This window comes from Dictyostelium purpureum (genome assembly GCF_000190715.1).
Source record: "Dictyostelium purpureum unplaced genomic scaffold DICPUscaffold_21, whole genome shotgun sequence".
NCBI lineage: Eukaryota > Evosea > Eumycetozoa > Dictyosteliales > Dictyosteliaceae > Dictyostelium > Dictyostelium purpureum.
Window position 1 is genome coordinate 33,557 of NW_003519358.1, and position 22,337 is coordinate 55,893.

A 22,337-nucleotide genomic window follows, 5' to 3' on the forward strand; every position below is an offset into this window, starting at 1 on the left:
TATTATTATTATTATTATTATTATTATTATTATAAAATGTTTACTATTAAATTTTTTTGAGTGCTGTGTGAGTAAATTGAATTTTTTTTTTTTCATACACTAAAAGTAAGTATTAATTTTTTTTTTTTTTTTTTTAATTTTTTTTTAATATTTATTATTTTTTTTTTTAAATTTATTTTATAATAATTCCCATTTAAATCTGTACAAATAATTTACTTTATTTTAAATTTTTTTTATTTTAAATATTTTTATTTTTTAATTTTTTTTTTTTTTATTTTTTATTTTTTTATTTTTATTTATTTTTATTTTTTTTTAATTTTTAATGAATTTTTTGGTATTTGTGTTGGAGGTGTTTAAATGAAAATTTTAAAAAAATCACAGATCCCAATCTATAATTGCACCAATTAATACAATAAAACATTTTTACACCACTTCTTACTATCCTCAGATTATATTTAATAAAGTGCGCAACACACAATAACACACAAAAACACACAAACACAAAAACACACATTCATTATTATTAATATGGATTCATTTCATACTTTAATTTTTGAAACATATAGACAATTTAATTTATTTTTAAATAATTATTTTAATAATAAAAAAGCTATTGACAATACCACAGATAACCTAAATAATAATAATTACACTGTCGATTTTTACAATATAGCAATTTTAATAATAGATATTATTAAATATAAACAACAGCAACAAAAACTACACCATCAATTACATAATAAAAAACCAAAAGAAGATAGTAATAGTAATAGTGATAATAATACAACAGATAAAAATGAAAATAATAAAATTAAAATTAATAATGAATTTTTACAATTAAGTTTTATAAACGATTATGATATCAACGAATTATTAGAATTTTTATTGTGTTTATGCTTTTTCAGTGGTGATCAAGAGTTGGCAAAAAAGATTATTGTCAACAGTCAATCATTTATAACAAATAATCTTCTAAGCAAGGATTTTAAGCAAGGTGTTTCACTGGGATATGCCATACCATTTGGGTCAAGAGCAATTTTAACGTTGTTGACATCGTCATCAATCGGTATGGATTTAAATTTAATGATGAAGGGTTTAGACAATAGTTATGTGATGACATCTGCTTTGTATGGAAATTTAGAAACACTCGAGTTCATTGTAGAAAAAACGAATAGCTCCTGTCTTAACTATAGAAACTCAAATGGTGACACTGCAATTTTGTTTGCTGCCATGAACGGAGATAATCCAATGATCGAAAAGTTGATGGACTATGGCGAAGATCTTTTATGTGTAAATAACCACGGTTTTAATGTTTTCATTTGTGCAGCTTTCCACAATCAAGCAGATACAATTTCAGTACTATGCAAATTAATCGAACGTAAATATGGCACAAAAAAGAAAAAAGAAATGATTGACCACAAGAATAAAGATTCCGAGACTCCACTTCATATTGCATCAAGATTAGGTTTCGAAGATAGCGTTAAAGTGCTCTTAGAAAATGGTTGTGAAATTAATATTGTAAATAAAAAGTTACAGACTCCATTAGAATTGGCCAGAAAGGTTTTAGTGTCGCTAAAGAAAGATCCAAACTATCTCACCATTTCATTTGACCAAGAATCAAGGAATAAAATTTTATCATTCAAAAACGAGCTTAAGGATTTACCTTTTATCAATAATTTATTACCAAATGAATTTAAAGATAATATTCTATTCTCTAAACCCAATTTAACCAACATGGATAGATCATCAAAGAATTTTCCAAATATTATTAATCTATTTCAAATTGAAATCGATAAAAAAGAAAAAGAAATTGAAAAGAATTTAAAACAATTACTATTAAATGAAAAGAAATTAAATATAGACAATAATAATAAAAAACAACAGCAACAAAAAAAGAAAACAACCACCGAAATTTTAAATCAAAAAAATTTTCAAAATCAAGAAAGTATAAATAAAATCGAAAATCAAATTAAAAACAATTTATTAAATATTAAAAATGAACAAGAAAAAGATAATATTAATATTAATAATAATAACAACAATGATAATAATAATAATAATAATAATAATAATAATAATAATAATAATAATAATAATAATAATAATAATAATAATAATAATAAAAAGGCTACTGCAACTACAACAGCTGCAACAACTACAACGATTACAAACACCACCAACAAAAAAAATAAAAAGAAAAAAAATGGTAGTGCAAATAAAAATCAAGAAGAAACAAAAAAAGTTATAGTTGACACTTTACCAAAAACCAAAGAAACTTTGGATGAAAAAGCCACAAACAAAGAAAAACCAAATATTACTGACAATAATGATGAAAGTCTAGCTAATAATAATAGCAATATTGAAAATACAAATGTAAATAATAGTGTTAACATAGCTGGTATTGATAACAATTTAGAAATGAAACAACTAGAGCCAAATTTAACAGAAATACCATTGTCTCCTCAACAAATACAACAATTACAATTAAAACAACAAAAACAACAATTATATCAACAACAACACTATCAACAAAAATCATATAAAGAAGAATATACAGAGCTAGCCAATATTTATTTAGAGCAATCACTCAAGTATAAAGAAATGATGTTAAGATTGTCAGAAATTGAAAATTACTTTTCAGAATATAACAAAGCACTTTATGACAAAAACAAAAAAGCAGAGGCTTTAGGTTTAGGTATTGCAGAAATTTTAGGTTTGGGTTTGGAACATTTAAGCATGAGCCAATTAGTGGTTTTAGAAGGTATTCACAAAGATTCAATTGAAAGGATATCAAATACAAAACAAAATTTTAAATAATCCAACAACTATGGGAACAAATACAATTTAATAAAGTTTTTATTGTTTTTTATTTTTTATTACCCAAAAAAAATTTCTAACAAATGGTATTAGCCTTTATTATTTTTTCATTTATAGCCTAGTTAACAGTTTCCAAGGTTACAAATATTGACCCTTGGGAGAAGATGTCCAAATTTTTAATATTTAAAAAAATCTATAATAAAATTCTTTTTTTATTTTTATTTATATTTAAATATTTTTAAAAAAAAACAATGGAAAATTTAAATATTTTATTTTTTTTAATCCAAAACAGAAATATTTGAAAACATTGATTAAAAATTTAAAATAATTATTATTTTAAAACATAAATTTTTTATTTAAAAAACAAAAATTCTTCTAAATCCCCCAAAAAAATTAAAAAATTAAAAAAAATATTTATAAATTGCAAATTTTTTTTTTTTTTAAATTTAATATAATTTTTTTATTATTTAATAATGACAAATATAATAAACTATCAAAATATAATAGGAGAACAATTTAAAGAAAGTACAAATATTTATACAACCAAAGATAATAATAGCTCAGCATATAATAGTTTATTTTATGAATTTGATAAAATAATTAATAATATCAGAGACGGAGAAACATTTTATCAATGCTTTCTGCCATCATTAAAAGTTTATTTAGTCACAACTAATGAAACAATAAATAATGTTTCAAAGTTTATATCAAAATTTCTAATAACCTTAATAACTACAAGTAATAGTGTTAACAATAATAATAGCAATAATAATAAAAAGAAAATAGAAATTTATCAATTAACTATTGAATTTTTAATAAAAGTTTTGGAATCAAAAGACTCTATAGTTAGAATTAGATCACTACAGGTTATTAGTAATTTAATCAATGATTCAAACTTCAATATATCAATATTAGATGAAGAAATATTAAAAAATATAATAGAAAGAAGTCAAGATAGAAATTCAAATATTAGATTATTAGTGACAAATATTTTAATAAAAATTTTAAATATATATAAATCAATTAAAAATCATAATAGTCCAGATAAAAATAATGGCAACAATAAAAAAATAAACTATATAACCCAATCAATTTTAGAGTGTTTATTATATATATTAGAATCAGATCAAGTTTGGAATATTAGAAACAATATCTTTATAAATCTTCCCCAGTTTAAATACGAATTAGGAGAATCAGAGTTTTTAAATATAGTATTGGTCAGAACAAGAGATGTCAAAGATCAAATAAGATTAGAATCATTAAAGATATTATACAATAGTTTTAATTTAGAACAACTATCAAAAACTCAACTCATTCAATTATTGCACACATGTTCCAAAGATAAGAGTGAAAAGAATTTAGAATTCTCTTGTAAATTAATTAACAAATGGTTTTCATTACCCAAATCAAATAAAATCAGTATTAGAAATAATGAAGGTGAATATGAAATGATGGACTTATCCCAAGATATGCACACTGAAATCCCAACCCAAGAAGATGAAATTTGGCTCTACAGGTTTTTAGAATATTTTGGTGTCAAGGAGAATGAGGAAATTTTAACAAATGTTTTATGTATATTATTTAATCAAGGTATAATCAAAGAGTTCTCATTGGTTAAAAACAAAGAGGTAACCCTAGAGCAATCATTCTATTGTAAAGTTTCATGCCAATATTTAAGGTCCCTTAAAACTGAGGAAGCAGAGGAGCGCTTAGAGCTATTACTACCGACCCTAACCGAGTTAAGAGATATTTTATTTAACCATTTGGATGCTGACCATTTCACAATTGTCCAATTACTTTGCGTAATCGAATATTCAGATTTATCAGATGAAGCCGGAAGATCAAATATCCATATATTCCTTACCGAACTTTTAAAAGCACTAAATGATGAAGAGGAGGCTATTAACCAAACATTACGTTGTCTCTCGTTATTGCAAAGAGTAGAAAGAGAATTCATTGTATTTATAGTAGAAATAATTTCAGATTTTATAGAGCCATTAGAAGATGACCCAGAGATTGAAGAATATAGAAAGAGGATTCAAATTCTTGAAAAGAACTTTTCAAAATTCGAAAAGAAATCGCCAAATGAGGCAGAGAAGATTAAAAGTGCGATCACTATTTTGCAAGATAAAATTAATAACAAGCAAACAGAAACTCTTAAAAAGTGTTCATTAATCACCCACTACCTATTACTAAATGCAAAGAAGTGCTCAAATTCACCTGAAATAGATGGTCTTTTAGAGTTGGTTATTTTACCATCGATTCAACATATTTTACCAGAATTACGTAACATTGGTATTAAGAATTTAGGTATTTTTTGTTTACATAGAAAGGTATGTTGTATTTACTCTATTTTAATACTATATAAATTTTAAATAAAATATTAACTTTTTTTTTTTATTTTTATAAAATGCAGAAAGTAGCATTAAACTATTTGAAATTGTTTGAAAAGGTTATTGAAAATGATATCCAACAAGTTGCAATCACATGCTTAAAGGTTATATTTGATATTTTAGTAGTATTTGGTTCACCCAATCAAATACCAAAAGAAACCGAATCATTATATAAAATGATTAGAAAAACATTTACAAATATCAACAATAATAGCTTTAGTAAAAATACAGAAATTAAAGAAATTTTTATTCAAGGTTTTGTAAAGCTGTTGTACTCTGGTATTGTCTACGACCCAAAAATTTTAAAATATCTTTTGTTAGAACTATTTTCACCATCAACTGCAACCCTCTTAGAGCTAAGACAATGCTTACAATTATTTTTCCACACCTATTGCTCTGATGTAATTTTCAATAAGAAGCTGTTATTTGACTGTACAATGGGTGTATTCCAAACAATCCTTGACTCTCCACCCCAATCGCCCTACTCATCAATTCACTTGGTTGAGGTTGCTAAATTTATTATATTGTTATTGGATAAGCCCCTCAAATCATTCAATGGGTCCACAGACATGGTTATTAAAGATTTAGATTTAGAAGATTTCAAAGTAGAAGAGTGCCACGCTAAACTAGCACTAGCAATTTGCACAGAACTAGTTGCTAATTTTAGAGGTCAATCAAAAGAACTTACAAAACTATTGCCACTATTGAAAATAGATAATAATTTAAACCAATCGACATTAGAAAAGATTTTTGATCAATTAGAACTACTTTTTAATTATTATATCGATCCATTCTTAGAGAAGTTCAACTCTATTATCACCAAACTTTTAACGAAAGAATTTTTAGAGCTAAGATCACAACTATCACAATCTCAAAAGGGTTTAACCAACAGTGGTACCGCTGCACAAAGCAAAAAGAATGCATCAACACCCTCATCCTCTGCCAAAACAAAATCCCAACTCTTTAACACTCCAATGAAAAGACTTTTACAATCAACCAAATCCAGTCATGTAAAATCTGAAATTATTAATAACATTTCGAAATCAAACAAAGATCAAGCAAATCCCATCTTTAAAGATTATTTTAAGCAACAAAAAGGCTTATTAGAAAATGAAGTTGCAACAATAGATAAATCGACCAAATTAAGAAAATCAAAGAAAAAGAAATTAAAAATTCAAGACGATACAGTTGATAATGATCATGACATCAACGGCTCTTTAGAAATAACAACGATTTATAACTTTCCATTTTTACACAAAAGAAATGTTAATGACACTATTAATAATACTTCTGATGCAGAATCAGTTAGCAGTGGTGATAGTGGTAATGAAAAATCAATTACAAATCAAGATACCTCAAATTTAACAAATAATATGGATATTTTAAATAATTTTAATATTAATATAAACAAAGCCAACGATAGCAATAATAATTTCGATAAAATTAATAATAATATAGATAATAATATAGATAATAATAATAATAATAATAATATAGATAATAATAATAAATCAATTCTTAAAAAGAAAACCAATAGAAATACCAACCAAAAGAAAGTTAGATTTTTAAATGCAACTCCATCCAATAATAAAACCTAGCTATAATTATTTTCCTTTTTATTGTACACATAATCAAAAAAAATAAATCTTTTTTTTTTTATTTTTTTTTTTGACAATTAATTTTGTTTTTTTCTTATTGCATAATTTAAACGAAATATTTAAATTAGGAATATAAAAATAATAATTTATTAAAGAATCTATTAGTTTTTCCAAATTGGAGATTATTGTTTATTTTTTTTTCTTTTTTTTTTATAATAATAAATTTTTAAAAAATTTTTTAATACATATTTTTTTAATTAAAATGGAAACAAATAATAATAACCAAGGTATAAGTAAAAATACCCAAGAAAAAGATGAACATTTTTCAAAAATGGGGAACCTTCAAGAAAATAAATCCACCAGTAAAAAAGAAAAGAATGAAAATGTAAATAATAATCATATTAAAGAAAAATCAGAAAAAACAAGTAATATATTATTTTATTTTTTATATATTTATTGTATATATTTCTAATTTTATTTTTTTATTTTATTAAAAGAGAACACTAGATTATTGGCCAATAGAATAGTTCAAATTAGGATTATCAAAAAAAGGGTTTTTTGGCAACCAGAAATATACTACAGTGTCGGTGTAAGAATTAGTGGTAGTTTAGTACTAGCAAGCAATGATCACTTTATTAATTTTCAAGAAAAGAGCACCACAATAGAAATTGGTGTTTCGAATGAATGGCACAAAGGAACACTTATAGACACTACCGATCCATTAGAACCTACTGATTGTGCTTTATTATCCATCAATGACCTAGACGAACAACAAAGCCAATGTGAAACCCTCCCAGTCTATAAAAAAAAAAATTGTTTAAATTGGGAGATCATTTATTTTGATTTTCCAAACTCTAGATTGCCACTAAACGCATGTGTTAAAGACAAGAATTTTAAAGAACTTAAACCTCTATGTCCCTCGGTATTCTCTGGAAGAGTCTCTTATTTCGATGAAAATACTCTGGAGGTAGCTTTAAATGGAACAACAATTAACGAATTTGAAAATAAAAGTAGAGTTATTTTCAGTGGTAATAATGGAGAACTATATGGTATTCTCAGAAAGAAACCAAACAACTATTACTATAACACAAATGTTTTATATTGCACCAAAGGTTCAGCAATTAAAGCTTGGGTTGATACAACCTTAAAGAAAAATGAATATCCACCACTATGGGATAAACCAGTTAATTTCAATTAATAATTTTTTCATATATTAGAATCTTTTTTAGTTTAATCATAGTTTAAATAAAAATAAAAGATAATATCTTTTCATTTTTAATTTTTTTTTTATATTTTTTTTTTTTTTATTAAATATAGGTCAATTTAAATAAATTAACCTTTCAAAAATTAACAAAAAGATATTGATTTTGCATATAATACACTGACATCACACAACATCAAATGACTTTGTTGTAATTCCATATGTATCACCACAAACCTCAAGTGACCCTTTTGTTTCGTTTGCAATTTCTTTCGAAACTGAAGATTTAAAATGCAGTTATTCTAAAACTTAAAAGTTTTCGATACCGCATATAAAAAAGATTTAGTGTGTAATAATTTTTTATAAAATTTGATAATTTATTAATAACGGTTATGGGTGGAAAAATAAAAAAAAATTTAAAAAAAAAAAATTAAAAAAAAATTAAAAAAAAAAACTCTATTAAAGCTATAATAAGATAGTTATTTTAGTTTTATTATAAATTTATTCTTTTTTTAAATTTTATAGAAATAAAAAATTTAAGGGTTAGATTTAAAAAAAAAAAAAATTATTTAAAGTTTTATTATTGTTTAATAATATTAGTTTAAACAATTTATACTATATGTTGATTATTTGTAAATTTGAAATAGAATTGTTTTGTGTCGAATAAAAATTCTTTTACATTATTAACAAAGCCACGGTTATACATTGCAAAATCTAAATGTTGGTTTTGGAATGATTTATCAATAGACTTGTTTTCAGTGGAGCTATTACCAGCGGCATTACTTGCGTCACCACCATGAGCATGATTGCATTCAGCACCGCCACCATGGGAATGTCCGTGACCACCATGAGCATGACTTGAACCTTCTTTTTGTTGTCTTTCAAACTCTCTAATTTGTAAAATTTGTTCGTAAGTTGTTCTATTAATGACAATTGAAATAATTTGAGCGAGACCTAATTTACCAATCCAAAAACTCATTAAAATACCATAGATAGCATACATCAAAATGAATGTATGATAAGTATAAAAGTATTTAAATGAATCCCAATAGCCATCTGAAAGCTTTGGTGCATTTGCATCATAGGTGAAATAATCCTTAACTGTAATAAAACCTGAAACTACCAAAATAACATATGAAAATAATACTGTAATAAATAAAGCTTGATTGTTGATTCTAGAATGTGTAAAAAAAAAAGAAAATTAATATTAAATTTTTTTTTTTTTTTTTAATTTTTATATAATTACCCAACACAATTACCAATCCAAACACAATGATGATCGAATCTTCCAACACACATTTTACAAGTTGGACAATGTTTTGAACGAATGGGACGATTGATTAAGCATGATGGACAAATAAGAGGTAATTGACGATTTTCATTAAGGCACTCCATAAAGGTTTGGTTTGATTGTTGTTTTGATAAATGCTTTGAAACTGAACCTGGGTTTTCTTTGGTTAGTTTTATGAAATAAATGAAAAAGAACCAGGCCATAGAGTTTACAATTAAATGTGGAACCATATTAATAGCCATTACCAATGGAGCAATACGCATAATATAGGCCATATACCATAACATTACAGAGGCATATAAAGTAGTTGGGAGGAACCAATTATTTCTTTCTGAAATCCAGTAATTATATTGTAAATGTTTAAAAATAAAGAAACCGCAACCACCAACCAATGGATATGCAAAAATAGCTGGGAAATTACAAATTACCGCAGTTGGAACTAAAATTGTCATGATACCCACAATGATCCAAAATTGGTCATATTTTTCAACTGAACCACCAAATAATTTGTCATCTTTTAACTTTGTTTCAATATATTTTACAATATCATCGTGGCCCTTGCTTATGGCTAAGTCGATAGGCATATTACCATTTGTATCTTTATGTGCATTAATTTGGCAATCTTCAAATGAACAAAGTGTTGTTACAACCGACTTATGACCTTTCATACAAGCCCAATGTAATGCAGTTCTTCCTGTTGAATCCAAAAGATTTATATCTACACCCATACTAACAAAGAATCTTGCCATATTTGAATGTCCCTGAAATGATGCCCAATGAACAGCGGTGTGACCTTGAGAATCTTTACATTGTACTGATAAACCCTTTTCTATTAAATAACGTACTGAATGAATTTGATTATATTGTGCTGCGTGTAATAGTGCATTATAACCTCTTTTATCTGTAACATGAATATCTGCTCCACCTTCTACCAACTGATACACAAACGATGAATCTGCTTTAATGCATGCCCAATGTAATGGTGTGTGACCTTCCTCTTCATTTTGAATATCTAAATTTGCTCCGCTATCAATTAAATAACTAACCATCATTTTCTGTTTTCTCATAATTGCATAATGAACTGATGTATTTCCTTCTAAATCTTTTAAATTTATAATTTGTTTTAATGTTATTGGTTGTTGCTTATAATTACTTTTTGATTTAAATTCATCGTGGTCACTTGGTGCTTCGTCATCTTGTTGACTATTTTGTGAGTCCATTATAACTTGAATAAAATCTCTATATTCTTGAATATCACCGTTTTTTGCAATTTCTAACAGTACTAATACAAAATTGTATGGTACTAATTGTGTGTATGGTACATTACTTTTTCTGATACATTGAAGTGCCCATCTTTCCAATAAACCTTTATATTGATCTTGAAATACTTGGGGTACCTTTAACATTTGATTTGGTGTTACAATTTGAAGAAATGGAATATCTTGTTCTTGACTCAACGGTCTATATGCATGTGTTTGTGGTTTGGGTGGGGGTAATTCACCATCACTATTTTCCATAACATGTTCTCTTGGTAACATTTTTTAAAAAAATAAAAATAAAAGAAATAAAGATTTCTTTTTTTTTTTTATATCTATTTATAAATATAAATTAAAACAAAAAAAAATTAAAATAAGCAATAAAAAATAATAAATAAAAAAAAAAAAAAAAAAAAAGGAAAAATAAAATTATTTTAAAATAATTGAAATTTTTTTTTATTTCGGTTATTTCTTAGTTTTTCGAAAATATCTTTATGGTTGTCTTTTTAAATATTTTTTTATTTATTAATTAATAAATAAAAGTAATTATTTAATTATTTTTGAATAATTATAAACCTATTTGGGTTCATTGATACACATAAAATGATATTTTTTTCTTGGAACTCTTTTTAAAAAAATTTTTTTTTAAATTTTTTAAATTTTTTTTTGTTAATTTTATTATAATTTTAATAAATTTCATTTATTTTAAAAAATAAAATAATCTATACAAATAATAAAAACAATATAGGCAAATAATAAATAAATAAAATGGGAAAGAGAGACATACAAACTTTAGACACAGATACAAATAATCAAAACAATAATACTAATAATTTGGATAACAATAATAAAAAATTAAAATCAGATGAAACTTTAGACTATTCAGTATTTGTATCACCTATTGGAAAACTACTAGTTTATGCAAATACTTTTTCGATTGTTAAAATTGTATTGGATGGTTCTGCAGTTGATTCATTAAAATCAAATAAAAGCTATACAGAAAATAATAAAAACAAAATAATTTTACAATTTAAAAATGAGATTGATGAATTTTTTAAAGGAACTATTAAAGAATTTAAGACTCCATACAGTTTAGAATATGGCACCGATTTTCAAAAAGAGGTTTGGGCGGAATTATTAAAAATACCCTATGGCGAAACTAGATCATATGCCGAAATTGCTGTAAATATTGGCAAGGGAAAAAAATATGCAAGAGCAGTTGGTAAGTAATAGATTTTTTAATTTTATCTATTTAATTTATTTATATTAATATATTTCAATTTTTATTTTTTTATTTTTTTAAAGCATCGGCATGTCGTTTTAATAATCATTTACTGATTATTCCTTGTCATAGAGTAATTTCCTCCCAAGGGTGTGTTGTTGGCTACAGTGGAAAGAAAGGAATTGATAAACAATTTATAATCTCAAATGTCGAGAAAAAATTCAAAAATAAATAAAAATCAATTTCAACCAACCAATTTTATTTTACATCAATAAAAAATTTATTTATTTTTTAAATTTAATAAAAAATAAAATCCGGATTTAGTAAATAAAAAAATAAATTTTTATTTTAAAAAAAAAAAAAAAATTATTCCTTTGAGCAACAAAATAACCAAATAAAATCAATGACCCAAACAATTTTTTTTTTTTTTTTCCAAACATAAAAAAAGTAACCATCATATTGAATAAAAACTAATTTTAATTAAAAATCTTTTTTTTTTTTTTTATATTTTTAATTTAAAATATATAATATCATTGAAGCACATTATCTTTTGTATTAAAATAAATTTAAAATAAAAGGTCACTAAAAAACCAAAAGATGGTTTTATTTATTTGAAAAATATTTAAAAAAAAAAAAAAAAAATTTTTATAAATAAATTTTTTTTTAAAATTTTTTTTTTTTTATTTTTTAATTTTTTTTTTTTGTTAAATTTTTTTTTATACAAGATTACTGCTTGGTAAACACACTAAACTCGAATTCCCTATATAATTTTTATTTTTTTTATTTATTTATTTATTTATTTTGTATTTTAGATTAAATCAAAAAAAAAACACACAAACTCTCTATTTATTTTTATTTATACCAAAAACCCCACACATCAAAAAAAAAAAAAAAAAACCCACCCCTTTTTTATTACCTTACACGAAAATGTTTTTTAAAAAAAAAAAAGATACCAAAGATGATTCACCACAACCACAAGCATCGATAACTATGTCAAATAGTACATCAAGCAATGGTTTAATTAGAATTGGCTCTGTTCCAGGCGGCGCTTCAACCGAACAATTAGATCAAATTGCTGTAAGTAAAATTTAATAGTTTTTTTCTTGTTTTTCAAGAAAATTATTAATAAATATTTTTTTTTTTTTTTTTTTTTTTTAATCTGAAGCAAAATAAACAAAAAATTCCATCATTATTTAGATTATTAGCAGAGCATAAGTTATCAGAAAAGGAAATTTGGGAAGGTGATCATATGTTATTTTCAATTTTATATCAATTCAAAGAACATTTAAATAAAAGTAAGTCATTTAGTAACAATATATTAATAGTAATTTAATAAATAAATAATATATTAAAATAATATTAATAATTTTTTCTTTTCCCCCTTTAAATTTTTTTTTTTTTTAAAAATAGCTGAATCACCACCAAATATTATTACATTCCATTTACCTTCATTACCAGAATTTGGAGATATTAAAAAGAAGTCATATAAAATTAATAAGAAGTTTACAATTTCACAAGCTATCAGTTTAATTTGCAAGAAGCAAATGATTCCTGATCCAAAAAGATTTTGGATTGGATCATTACAAGGTTTTATAATGAGTGACAATGAAACTTTGGCTTCATATGGTTTAAGTAGTCTTTTTGAATCATGGGAACTTAGATTGATTCTCAAAGAAGATATTTTATCAAAATCACCATATAGATGTAAGTACACAATAATATAAATTGTAATAAAAAAAGAACTAAAAATAGAGATATTAATTTTTTTTTTATTAGATCAACCATTAGAATCAATTGGCACAGAATTTATTGTTGTTTTTGAATTACCACCATTGGAACAATTCAATGGATTAAAGAAACATGTTGTAAAAGTAGATTCAAATACTACAATTAAACAATCAATAACAAGTATTTGTAAGAAATATAGAGTCGAAAACCCAGATAGATTTTCAGCAATGACCATTGATGAAAATCCATTAGTTGAATTTGTACTTTTTGGAGGTGCATGCTATAAACACTACGGTTTAGGATTTAAATTTAAGAAATGGGACCTCAAGATTGTATTCAATGATTTAATTCCACCATACGTTCACAGACATACTGTTATCCCAATGCATGGTTGGACTCAAGTATCACCAGGTCAACTCGATCCATTTACAGCTCGTACTATTATCAATGATCTCGAAGGTAAATGTCAAGAATATCAAGCTCATATTACTAAATTAAATCAAGATATCGAAGGTGGTAATCAAGTTTCTGCTGCTCATGTACAAGAGATTGAACGTCTTCGTGAAGAAATTAAACGTCTTAATCAAATTATTGAAGAAGAACGTGAAGCTACACAACAACAAAATGAAATTTATGAAGGTCGTATCTCTGCTGGAAATGCTGAAATTGAAAATCAAGTAGGTCAATTAAAACTTATGAGAGGTAAATTTGATGATGTTTCACATCAACTCAACTCACTTAAAGCAGTTCATGAAGAATTACAAAGTTCATACAATATCTGTAAAGCTGAAAAAGAATCATTAGAAGCTCAACTCAGTGAAACCAGCGTTGAGGTCGAGGAATTTAAACTCAAACTTTCCACCGCTAAAGCCTCTGCTGTAGAATCTGAACAAAACTTTACTGCTATGATTGCCACATTAGAAAGAGAAAAAGCTTCAATTAAAGACGAGGTCTTACGTGTTATTAACGAAAAAGCTGACACTGAAGAAAGTGCAAAGGCTCTTCAAGCAAACCAAGCTCTTGTTGTTACCCAACTTCAAGGCGATATTTCATCATTAAGAAGAGAAAGTGAATTAATGAATCTTTCATTACAAAAAGCCACTGTCGAGCGTAAAGAGGCAGTTGTTCTTCAAGAAAGAGCCGAAAAGAAAATGGTCGAAATGCAATCCGAAAAGAAGCGTGTCGAAAGACAATTTGGTGACCTCGAAAGAGAAAGAGATGTTCTCCGTCAACAAGTTCAAATTAAAGTCGATGAAATTGCTGATGTCCAAAAAGATTTAGAATGGTCACGTGAAACTGTTGCTGATCTCGAAAGACGTCTTGTCAATCTCACCGGTGAATGTCAAATGTTTAAAGATATTAAAAACAAAGAAGTCGAAAAGAATAAGAAATCAAATGTTGAAGAAAGTAAAACAAAGAACGAACTCGAACAAGAAAAACAAAAAACTCTTAATATCCAAACTCAACTTCAAAAGAGAATCCACGATCTCGAATCAAAACAAAAGAATCAAGAGAATGCTTTTAGAAATGCAGAACAATCATTCAAGAAGCGTGAACTTGATCTCGCAAAAGAAATGGAGGAATATCGTGAAAAATATGAACAACTTCGTCAATCAATTTCAAATGGTTCAATTAAAGAGGGTGCAAAAGTCGAAACCCTTCCACCATCATCTGTATCAAATCTTGTATCAAATAATAATAGAGAATCATTAGTAACTTCACCCATTTTATTAAATAATGGTACTAATTCAAATACCAAAGAGCAAATTAGCCCAGATCAATCATCCGACGCACCACCAAAAGATTTTGCTGTCGTAGCTGATGGTCTTTATAAATCACTTCAAAATCGTTTCCAAACTACAAATAAAGAAGGTGTAGAAGAATTAGAATTATCCGAAGAAGATAGCTATTAAAATAATTATCAAAAAAATATTTATTCAAAATATAATCGCAATTATGCAGTTACAAAAAAAAAACTAATAAATCAACCCCCCTTTTTATTTATTTTTAAAAAAAAAATTTTTAATCAAATAATTTATTTTATTTTATTTTATTTTATTTTTTTATTATTTTTTTATTATTTTTGACCAAATAATTACTTTTTTCACGACTTTTTGATCACTCTTAAATCTCAAAACTAAATAAGTTGATTCATCTTAATTTTTTTTTTTTTTTTTTTTTTTACAGTTTAATTATAAAAAAAAAAAAATAAAAAAAAATAAAAAAAAATAAAAAAAAATAAAAAAAATAAAAAAAAAAAAATAGTTTTTTTTTTTTTTTTTTAAAATTTTGTGTAATTTTTTTTTAATTTTTTTTAATAGCACACATACAATTGGTATATCACACGCTCAAAAATACAATACCACACACATCCCCCCACCAATAGATTAAATTTGTTCTATAAAAATTATTAAATAATCACAAATTTTTTTATTTATTTTGATTTAAAAATATAACACACAATCATCATAATTTTGATATAAAAAAAAAACAAAAAAAAATCAGCTAGTAAATCAATCAAATTCTATAGAACTATACCACACTACACCAACACACATTCACCACACACATATTTCCATATATACATATTCTATATGAATAAAAATTATTATTAATTCAATCACAAGTAGAATAATAGATCTAATTTTATATAAAATACACATATATATATACTCACACAACCACACAATCTTTTTTATATAAAATCCTCAAAAAGTATAGGTTTTTTTTTATAGAGAAAGAAAAGCAAAAAAAAAAAACTTTTTTAATTAAATTTTTTTTTTTGTTTGTATTTTTTTTTGTTTCATTATTATTTATTATATTTTCTCTCTTATATATATTTAGATTATTTTTCAATAGTATTATATAAAATAATAATAATATCAAAATAAAATTGCAATACAGAGAGCATCAACAGCAACATCTTTACACAAAATACTTTTTTAAAAACAAAAAATAAGGAATTAGAAAAGACAATGAAACATAGTAAGTTAGTTTTATTATTTTTATAAAATCAAAAAAAAAAAAAAATCAAAAAAAAAAAAAGAAAAAAATAAAATTTTTTTTGTAAAATGGATTTTTTGTTAAAACAATATTTCTCAAACAATCCTCTTTCGAAGGTTTTGTTTGTGATTTTATTTAAATACACAAAGTTTTCTTTAAAATTTATTTAAAACTATTTTTTTTTATTTTTTTTTTTTTTTATAATAATTTATTTAAATTATAGATCTTTTAGCTATTATTTAAATGTGGTTTATATAAAAAATATTTCAAAATTTAATACTAAATTTAAAAATTAAAATAAAAGTTTAATAGGTACAACAACTATAAAATACACACACACAAATAAAAAATTAAAATTAAAAAATCAACACTGCAAAATATATGTAAAAAAAACAATATACAATAAATATAAAATCAAAAAATGTATTCAAATAGTAATAATAAAGATGAAGATATAAAATATAAAAGAAATGATATGGATGTATTTTCATTATTGGAATCTATAGAGAACGATTCATCACGATTAATTTTTAAAAATTCAAATGGATTATCGTCATCAGGGACAACTTTGTATAGACCACCAATAGAAGATTTTGAAGAAGAGATAAATTTAAAAGAACAAGAGCAAAAATTAATCGAGTTACGTAATGAATTGGCAAATACATTAAATAGTTCTTCATCATCCTCTTCCTCAGCATCTATACAGGGAAATAATGCGGTTTCAAATGATAATAATAGTAATAATAATGATAGTGATAATAATATAGATATAAATAATGGTGATGATAAATTAATAATAGATAATAATAGTTGTAGTAGCAGTAATATAGGGAACACTACAGAAATAGATAACACAGAAAATAAAATTATAAATAACACAGAAAAATCATCCTCCTCGTCATCCTCAAGTAGTAATATTAATATACTTCCTGTAAATTTAACACCAAAAAAACCAAATCTTTATATAAATACAAACTTTTCAAATAATGACGATGAAGAAAAAATAGTTCAAATTTCTGGGCCATCAACTCCTCCAATACCTTTAGATTCACCATTAAATTTTGCTTCATTAGAATCATTTGGCCAAAAACAACCAGAGTTAATAAAAGAGCAACCACAATTAGAAGAAAATAAAAACAATAGTAGTGAAATTAAGAACAATAGTAATATTATAATTACAGTAAACGATAGTGATAGTGATAATGTAACAGCAATAACAACAACCACAACTATAATACCAAAACCAACTTTATCAACTCCAACAACTCCATCATCTACTATAAGGGTTAATGGTATTGGTACAACACCTGGGCGATCATCAAGTAGCGGTTTAATTAATCATAAAAAATATGATGAAACAATAGATCCAAGTTTCTTTTTAAGTACAGCAAGCATTGGTCTTAATCGTTTAAGAAGCAGTACTGGTGGTAGTTTAAGTAATAGTGGTAATGTTAGTCCATCAGGCCCAACTCCAATTTTAGCAACATTATTTCAAAAACATAACTCGAAAACAGATATATTAAAAGGGTCATCAGATTCAATAAATAATGGTGGTAATAATATAGTTAATAATAATAATACTAATAATAGTGGTTCAAATAGTTTAAATAGTAGTAATGGAATAGTATTAAATAATAATAATAATAATAATAACAACAACAACAACAATAATAATAATACTGTTATAAATAATGGTTATGGTAGTTTAGGAAAAAATAATAATATAAATAATAATATAAATAATAATAATAGTAGTATAAATGATTTATCGGAGCAAGTTTTATTAGCAAATATGGATAACCCATTTAGTAGTATTCCAGGAAGAATAAAGAAAAATCTGGATACTAGACGTGGTGCAACTATAGCAAATCCTCAACAACTTACCAGTTTAATTAGATCAGGTAATACAGCAAAGCTTCAAAAGTTTTTTGGTTTAGAAAAAGAGGATATTTTGGCCTTAAATCTTATGCAACAACAACAGCAACAAAACCAGCAACACCAAAGTCAGCAACAACAATATCATCGTAGTAGTCACAGTAGTGGTGGATCATCACCAATTAGTATTTCGAGTAGTTCATCACCATTATCGGCATCACCAAACGCCTCTCCACCATCATCTCCAATGTTATCCTCATCGCCCTCATCATGGATTTCAGGTACTTCACCAGCACGTAAAATAAGAGGAAGATCTTCAACATCCGGTAGCTTTGTAGAGAACCTCCCAAGAATTCCAAATATTCCAAATATTTCAAATATTGGAGGTGGTCAATATAATACTACTCCACCACTTTTACCATCACAAACTGAACATACTAAATCTCCAAAAGATTATCACAAAAAACCAAAACAATTAATTGCTAAGCTCTTAAAGAATAACTCGATGTATATAGAAAAAGAAAAAGAAAAAGAAAGAGAACGAGAAAGAGAAAGGGAAAGAGAGAAAGAAAAAGAAAGGGAAAGAGAGAGAGAAAGAGAGAAAGAAAGGGAAAGGGAAAAAGAAAGTAAAATAGATATCAAATATTTAGCATCAGGTCAATTATATCTAGATAACAATTATAACAGTCATCATAATAATAGTGGAAATAATACAGCATCATCATCACCAACTTCAAATCAATTAGCCGATGGCAGTTTTGTTTTATCAGCAAGTTCAAAAGAATCATTGGGTGCCTTAATGAAAGATCGTCCAGCTTATGAAATGTTCAAAATCTTCCTTAACAAAGAGAATCGTTTATCTAATATACTATTTGTCGAAGAAGTCGAAATTTTTCAAACTGGTGTTTTCAATAATGATCAATCTGTTCAAGAGGAAATGGAACGTATTTTCTATAAGTTTGTTTCTGAAGGTTCAGATTTCGATATTAATATTCCAAAACGTTATTTCTACCAAATTAATCATCATATCAAAGAAAAGATCCCCAACAAATATGTCTATGAAAAAGTTTTAAAGGTTATTAAAGATGAAATTTCCTCAGATTCATTCAAACGTTTCTGCTCAATGAATGGGAATAATAGTGTTAGTTCACCATTATCTGTTGTAAATAGAGTTCCAAGTCATAGTATACTTCGTCATAATTCAATTAGTCGTAAATCTCCACATCATTCAAATTCTCCTTCTCCATCATCATCACCACCTGATTCTTACACTACAAATCAACCAATTATTTATAATGGTTCACCAAATTCATCACCTCAATCTGATAACACAAACATTGGTAATAATAATAATAATAATAATAATGGTCACTATCACCACCATCACCATCATCATAATAGTAATCCACCAAATTTAAATCTTTCAACTGGTTTTAATAGTCCCCCACCATCACATATATCATCACCACCATTATCACCACGTCTTTCAATGATAAGACCACATTTCCTAAAAGATTTAAAAACACTTCAAAATACAATTTCACAAGAACAAGAACTTTTAACTGAAACATTAGATGAATTAATACCCTATGGTGTTGCATTTGGATTCAAAAGAGGTTCATGTAAACCACCATGCGATTGTCTTGCCTACCAATCTGAGGGAGATAAAGGTGGTGCCTGTTTAAATTGTGGCCATTATCCTGCAGTTCATAAAAATTTAGGAAAAATTAATCCAAGTGAAAATAATATTATTTTAAATCAAAATAGCGGTATAAATAACAATAATAGTTATAGTAATAGTAATAATAATAATAATATTATTATAAATAATAATCATAATAATAATAATAATAATAATAATAATAATAATAATAATAATAATAGTATAAATAATAATTTAGAACAAATTGGTTTATTACCAAGCACATTTTTATCATCAAATTCATCGAATAAGAGCGCCTCATCATCCAATCATTTTGGAAATGATGGATCATTTTTTAATAATAACCCTGTAAATATAAATTCTAACAATCAAAATTTATCCAATAATCTAAATAATAATGTAATACCAACAATTCCAATAATAACACATACATTACCAACATCAACAAACAATACATCAGCTTTAACAACACCAACTATAACTTCATCAAACCCACTTTCATTTTCAGATATTGTAAATAGCAATAGTTTTATGAACCAAACCACCTCACCAATCAGTTATAGTACAGGTACAGGTACAGAAATTTCAATACCACCACCACCAATCATTACAACAACACAGTCATCCGCAAGTTTATTTAATGATAGTCCATTATCATCACCAAAACGTATGCATTTCCATAGTGGTCTTGGAAATGGTGATCTTAAATCAACTGGTTCACAAAATGACTCGCTTGCAATTTTACAAAAATTAATTTCAAATGGTGGTTCATTAAAAAATGCAATTTCTAGCTTTAATAATAACCGTAATTCAGTTTTATTAACTTCCAATAGCAATAATAATGAAGCCAACAGTGATATTAGAGAGGAAATTAATGAACTAAATGAAAATATAAAAAATTTAAATTATGATCCACTTAAAGAACCATATCAACAAGAAGAAAGCTTTACCCCAAGTACAAATAATAATAACAATAACAATAACAATAATAATAATAATTTGAATAATAATAACTATAGTAATGGTTTAAATGTAAATAGTATAAATAATTCAAATTCAAGATCATTTAGAGGCAACAATCCAACTATTAGCCAAGAATTAGATACCAAAGTTTTAATGAATTTCAATAATTGGGCAATTGATGGAGAGGAAATTGTATTCTTTAATAAGCTTGGTGAAGGTACGTCAGCAAAAGTATATAAAGCAACATGGCGTAATCAAGAGGTTGCTGTTAAAGTATTACGTTCAGAACCAGAATCACAAAAGTTATTAGATTTCCTTAAAGAATTAGAAATTATGTCATCTTTAAGATCACCACATGTTGTATATTTCTATGGTATGGTATTAGACCCAAAGATTTGTATGATTATGGAATACTGTTCAAACCAAACACTTTACCATTTAATGCATCTACAAATGAACTTTACATGGGACTGGGTATTTAAATTTGCAATCGAAATGGTCAGAGGTATTAACTGTTTACATAGCTGGAAACCAGTTATTGTCCATCGTGATCTCAAATCTTTAAACCTCTTAGTATCTGATAATTGGACCATTAAAGTTGCCGATTTTGGTCTTAGTCGTTTTGCAACCGCAAAATCATCATCAAGAACTACCCGTGGTACCTTTGCATATTGTGCACCTGAAGTATTTTATGGTATTCATACAACAAAAGGTGATATTTTTTCAATTGGTATTATTTTGGTAAATATTAATTTATTAAATCAAAGGAAAAAAAAAAAAAAAAAAAAACATACTAATTTTTTAAAATTATTTTTAAATAGTGGGAATTGGTTGTTAGATGTATTAAATCAAAATATGAAAAACCATTTTCAGAGTATAAGCATATTCACTATGATTTCCAAATACTTGTACAGACATCAAAATACAATATAAGACCAACAATACCTCAAAATTGTCCAGAATCATTTATAAATTTAATATCTAGCTGTTGGGATAGTAATCCAGAGGTATGTATTTTTGATTATACAATAGTCACATAGTATGAAAATAATAATTTATTAATATTTTTTTTTTTTTTTATATCAGAATCGTCCAAATTGCCCCGAAATTTTAGACTCATTACTCGAAATGGAAAAGAAATATACAGAAAACAAAAGAAAATGGGAAAAAATAAGAGAAAAGCTAAAGAAATAATTGTATATTGGATAAATAAATAATATAACTTTTTTTTTTTATTTAAAATTAAAGATTGAATCTTTATTTAAAATTTTTTTTTTAATTTTTTTTTGGGTCCCAAAAATAAATTATTTTTTTTTACAACTTTTTGTTG

At 25.4% G+C, this 22,337-nt stretch overlaps 7 protein-coding genes across 7 annotated transcripts; 6 read left to right on the forward strand and 1 right to left on the reverse strand.

Moving 5' to 3' along the window:
* Positions 1-385: 385 nt before the first annotated feature.
* DICPUDRAFT_52786 (uncharacterized protein) lies at positions 386-2,814 on the forward strand (the record flags this gene model as incomplete). The annotated part of the gene is made up of 2 exons (XM_003284178.1): positions 386-2,244; positions 2,431-2,814. Exons 1-2 carry the CDS (start codon positions 529-531, stop codon positions 2,812-2,814), a joined length of 2,100 nt encoding a protein of 699 aa, XP_003284226.1. The 5' UTR covers positions 386-528.
* A 473-nt stretch (positions 2,815-3,287) lies between these two features.
* DICPUDRAFT_147996 (uncharacterized protein) lies at positions 3,288-6,805 on the forward strand (the record flags this gene model as incomplete). Its single annotated transcript, XM_003284179.1, has 2 exons — positions 3,288-5,147; positions 5,231-6,805. The coding sequence occupies 2 exons, from the start codon at positions 3,288-3,290 to the stop codon at positions 6,803-6,805; spliced, it is 3,435 nt and encodes a 1,144-aa protein (XP_003284227.1).
* Positions 6,806-7,067: 262 nt separating this feature from the next.
* On the forward strand, positions 7,068-8,003 carry DICPUDRAFT_147997 (uncharacterized protein; the record flags this gene model as incomplete). Its single annotated transcript, XM_003284180.1, has 2 exons — positions 7,068-7,230; positions 7,303-8,003. 2 exons carry the CDS (start codon positions 7,068-7,070, stop codon positions 8,001-8,003), a joined length of 864 nt encoding a protein of 287 aa, XP_003284228.1.
* Positions 8,004-8,616: 613 nt separating this feature from the next.
* Positions 8,617-10,835, reverse strand: DICPUDRAFT_96619 (uncharacterized protein; the record flags this gene model as incomplete). Its single annotated transcript, XM_003284216.1, has 3 exons — positions 8,617-9,181; positions 9,253-9,991; positions 10,451-10,835. The coding sequence occupies 3 exons, from the start codon at positions 10,833-10,835 to the stop codon at positions 8,617-8,619; spliced, it is 1,689 nt and encodes a 562-aa protein (XP_003284264.1).
* Positions 10,836-11,321: 486 nt separating this feature from the next.
* DICPUDRAFT_75205 (uncharacterized protein) lies at positions 11,322-12,010 on the forward strand (the record flags this gene model as incomplete). Its single annotated transcript, XM_003284181.1, has 2 exons — positions 11,322-11,775; positions 11,859-12,010. The coding sequence occupies 2 exons, from the start codon at positions 11,322-11,324 to the stop codon at positions 12,008-12,010; spliced, it is 606 nt and encodes a 201-aa protein (XP_003284229.1).
* Positions 12,011-12,765: 755 nt separating this feature from the next.
* Positions 12,766-15,416, forward strand: DICPUDRAFT_75206 (uncharacterized protein; the record flags this gene model as incomplete). Its single annotated transcript, XM_003284182.1, has 4 exons — positions 12,766-12,852; positions 12,941-13,070; positions 13,186-13,479; positions 13,552-15,416. 4 exons carry the CDS (start codon positions 12,766-12,768, stop codon positions 15,414-15,416), a joined length of 2,376 nt encoding a protein of 791 aa, XP_003284230.1.
* A 1,511-nt stretch (positions 15,417-16,927) lies between these two features.
* DICPUDRAFT_75207 (uncharacterized protein) lies at positions 16,928-22,201 on the forward strand (the record flags this gene model as incomplete). The annotated part of the gene is made up of 3 exons (XM_003284183.1): positions 16,928-21,748; positions 21,829-22,014; positions 22,094-22,201. 3 exons carry the CDS (start codon positions 16,928-16,930, stop codon positions 22,199-22,201), a joined length of 5,115 nt encoding a protein of 1,704 aa, XP_003284231.1.
* Positions 22,202-22,337: the final 136 nt, after the last annotated feature.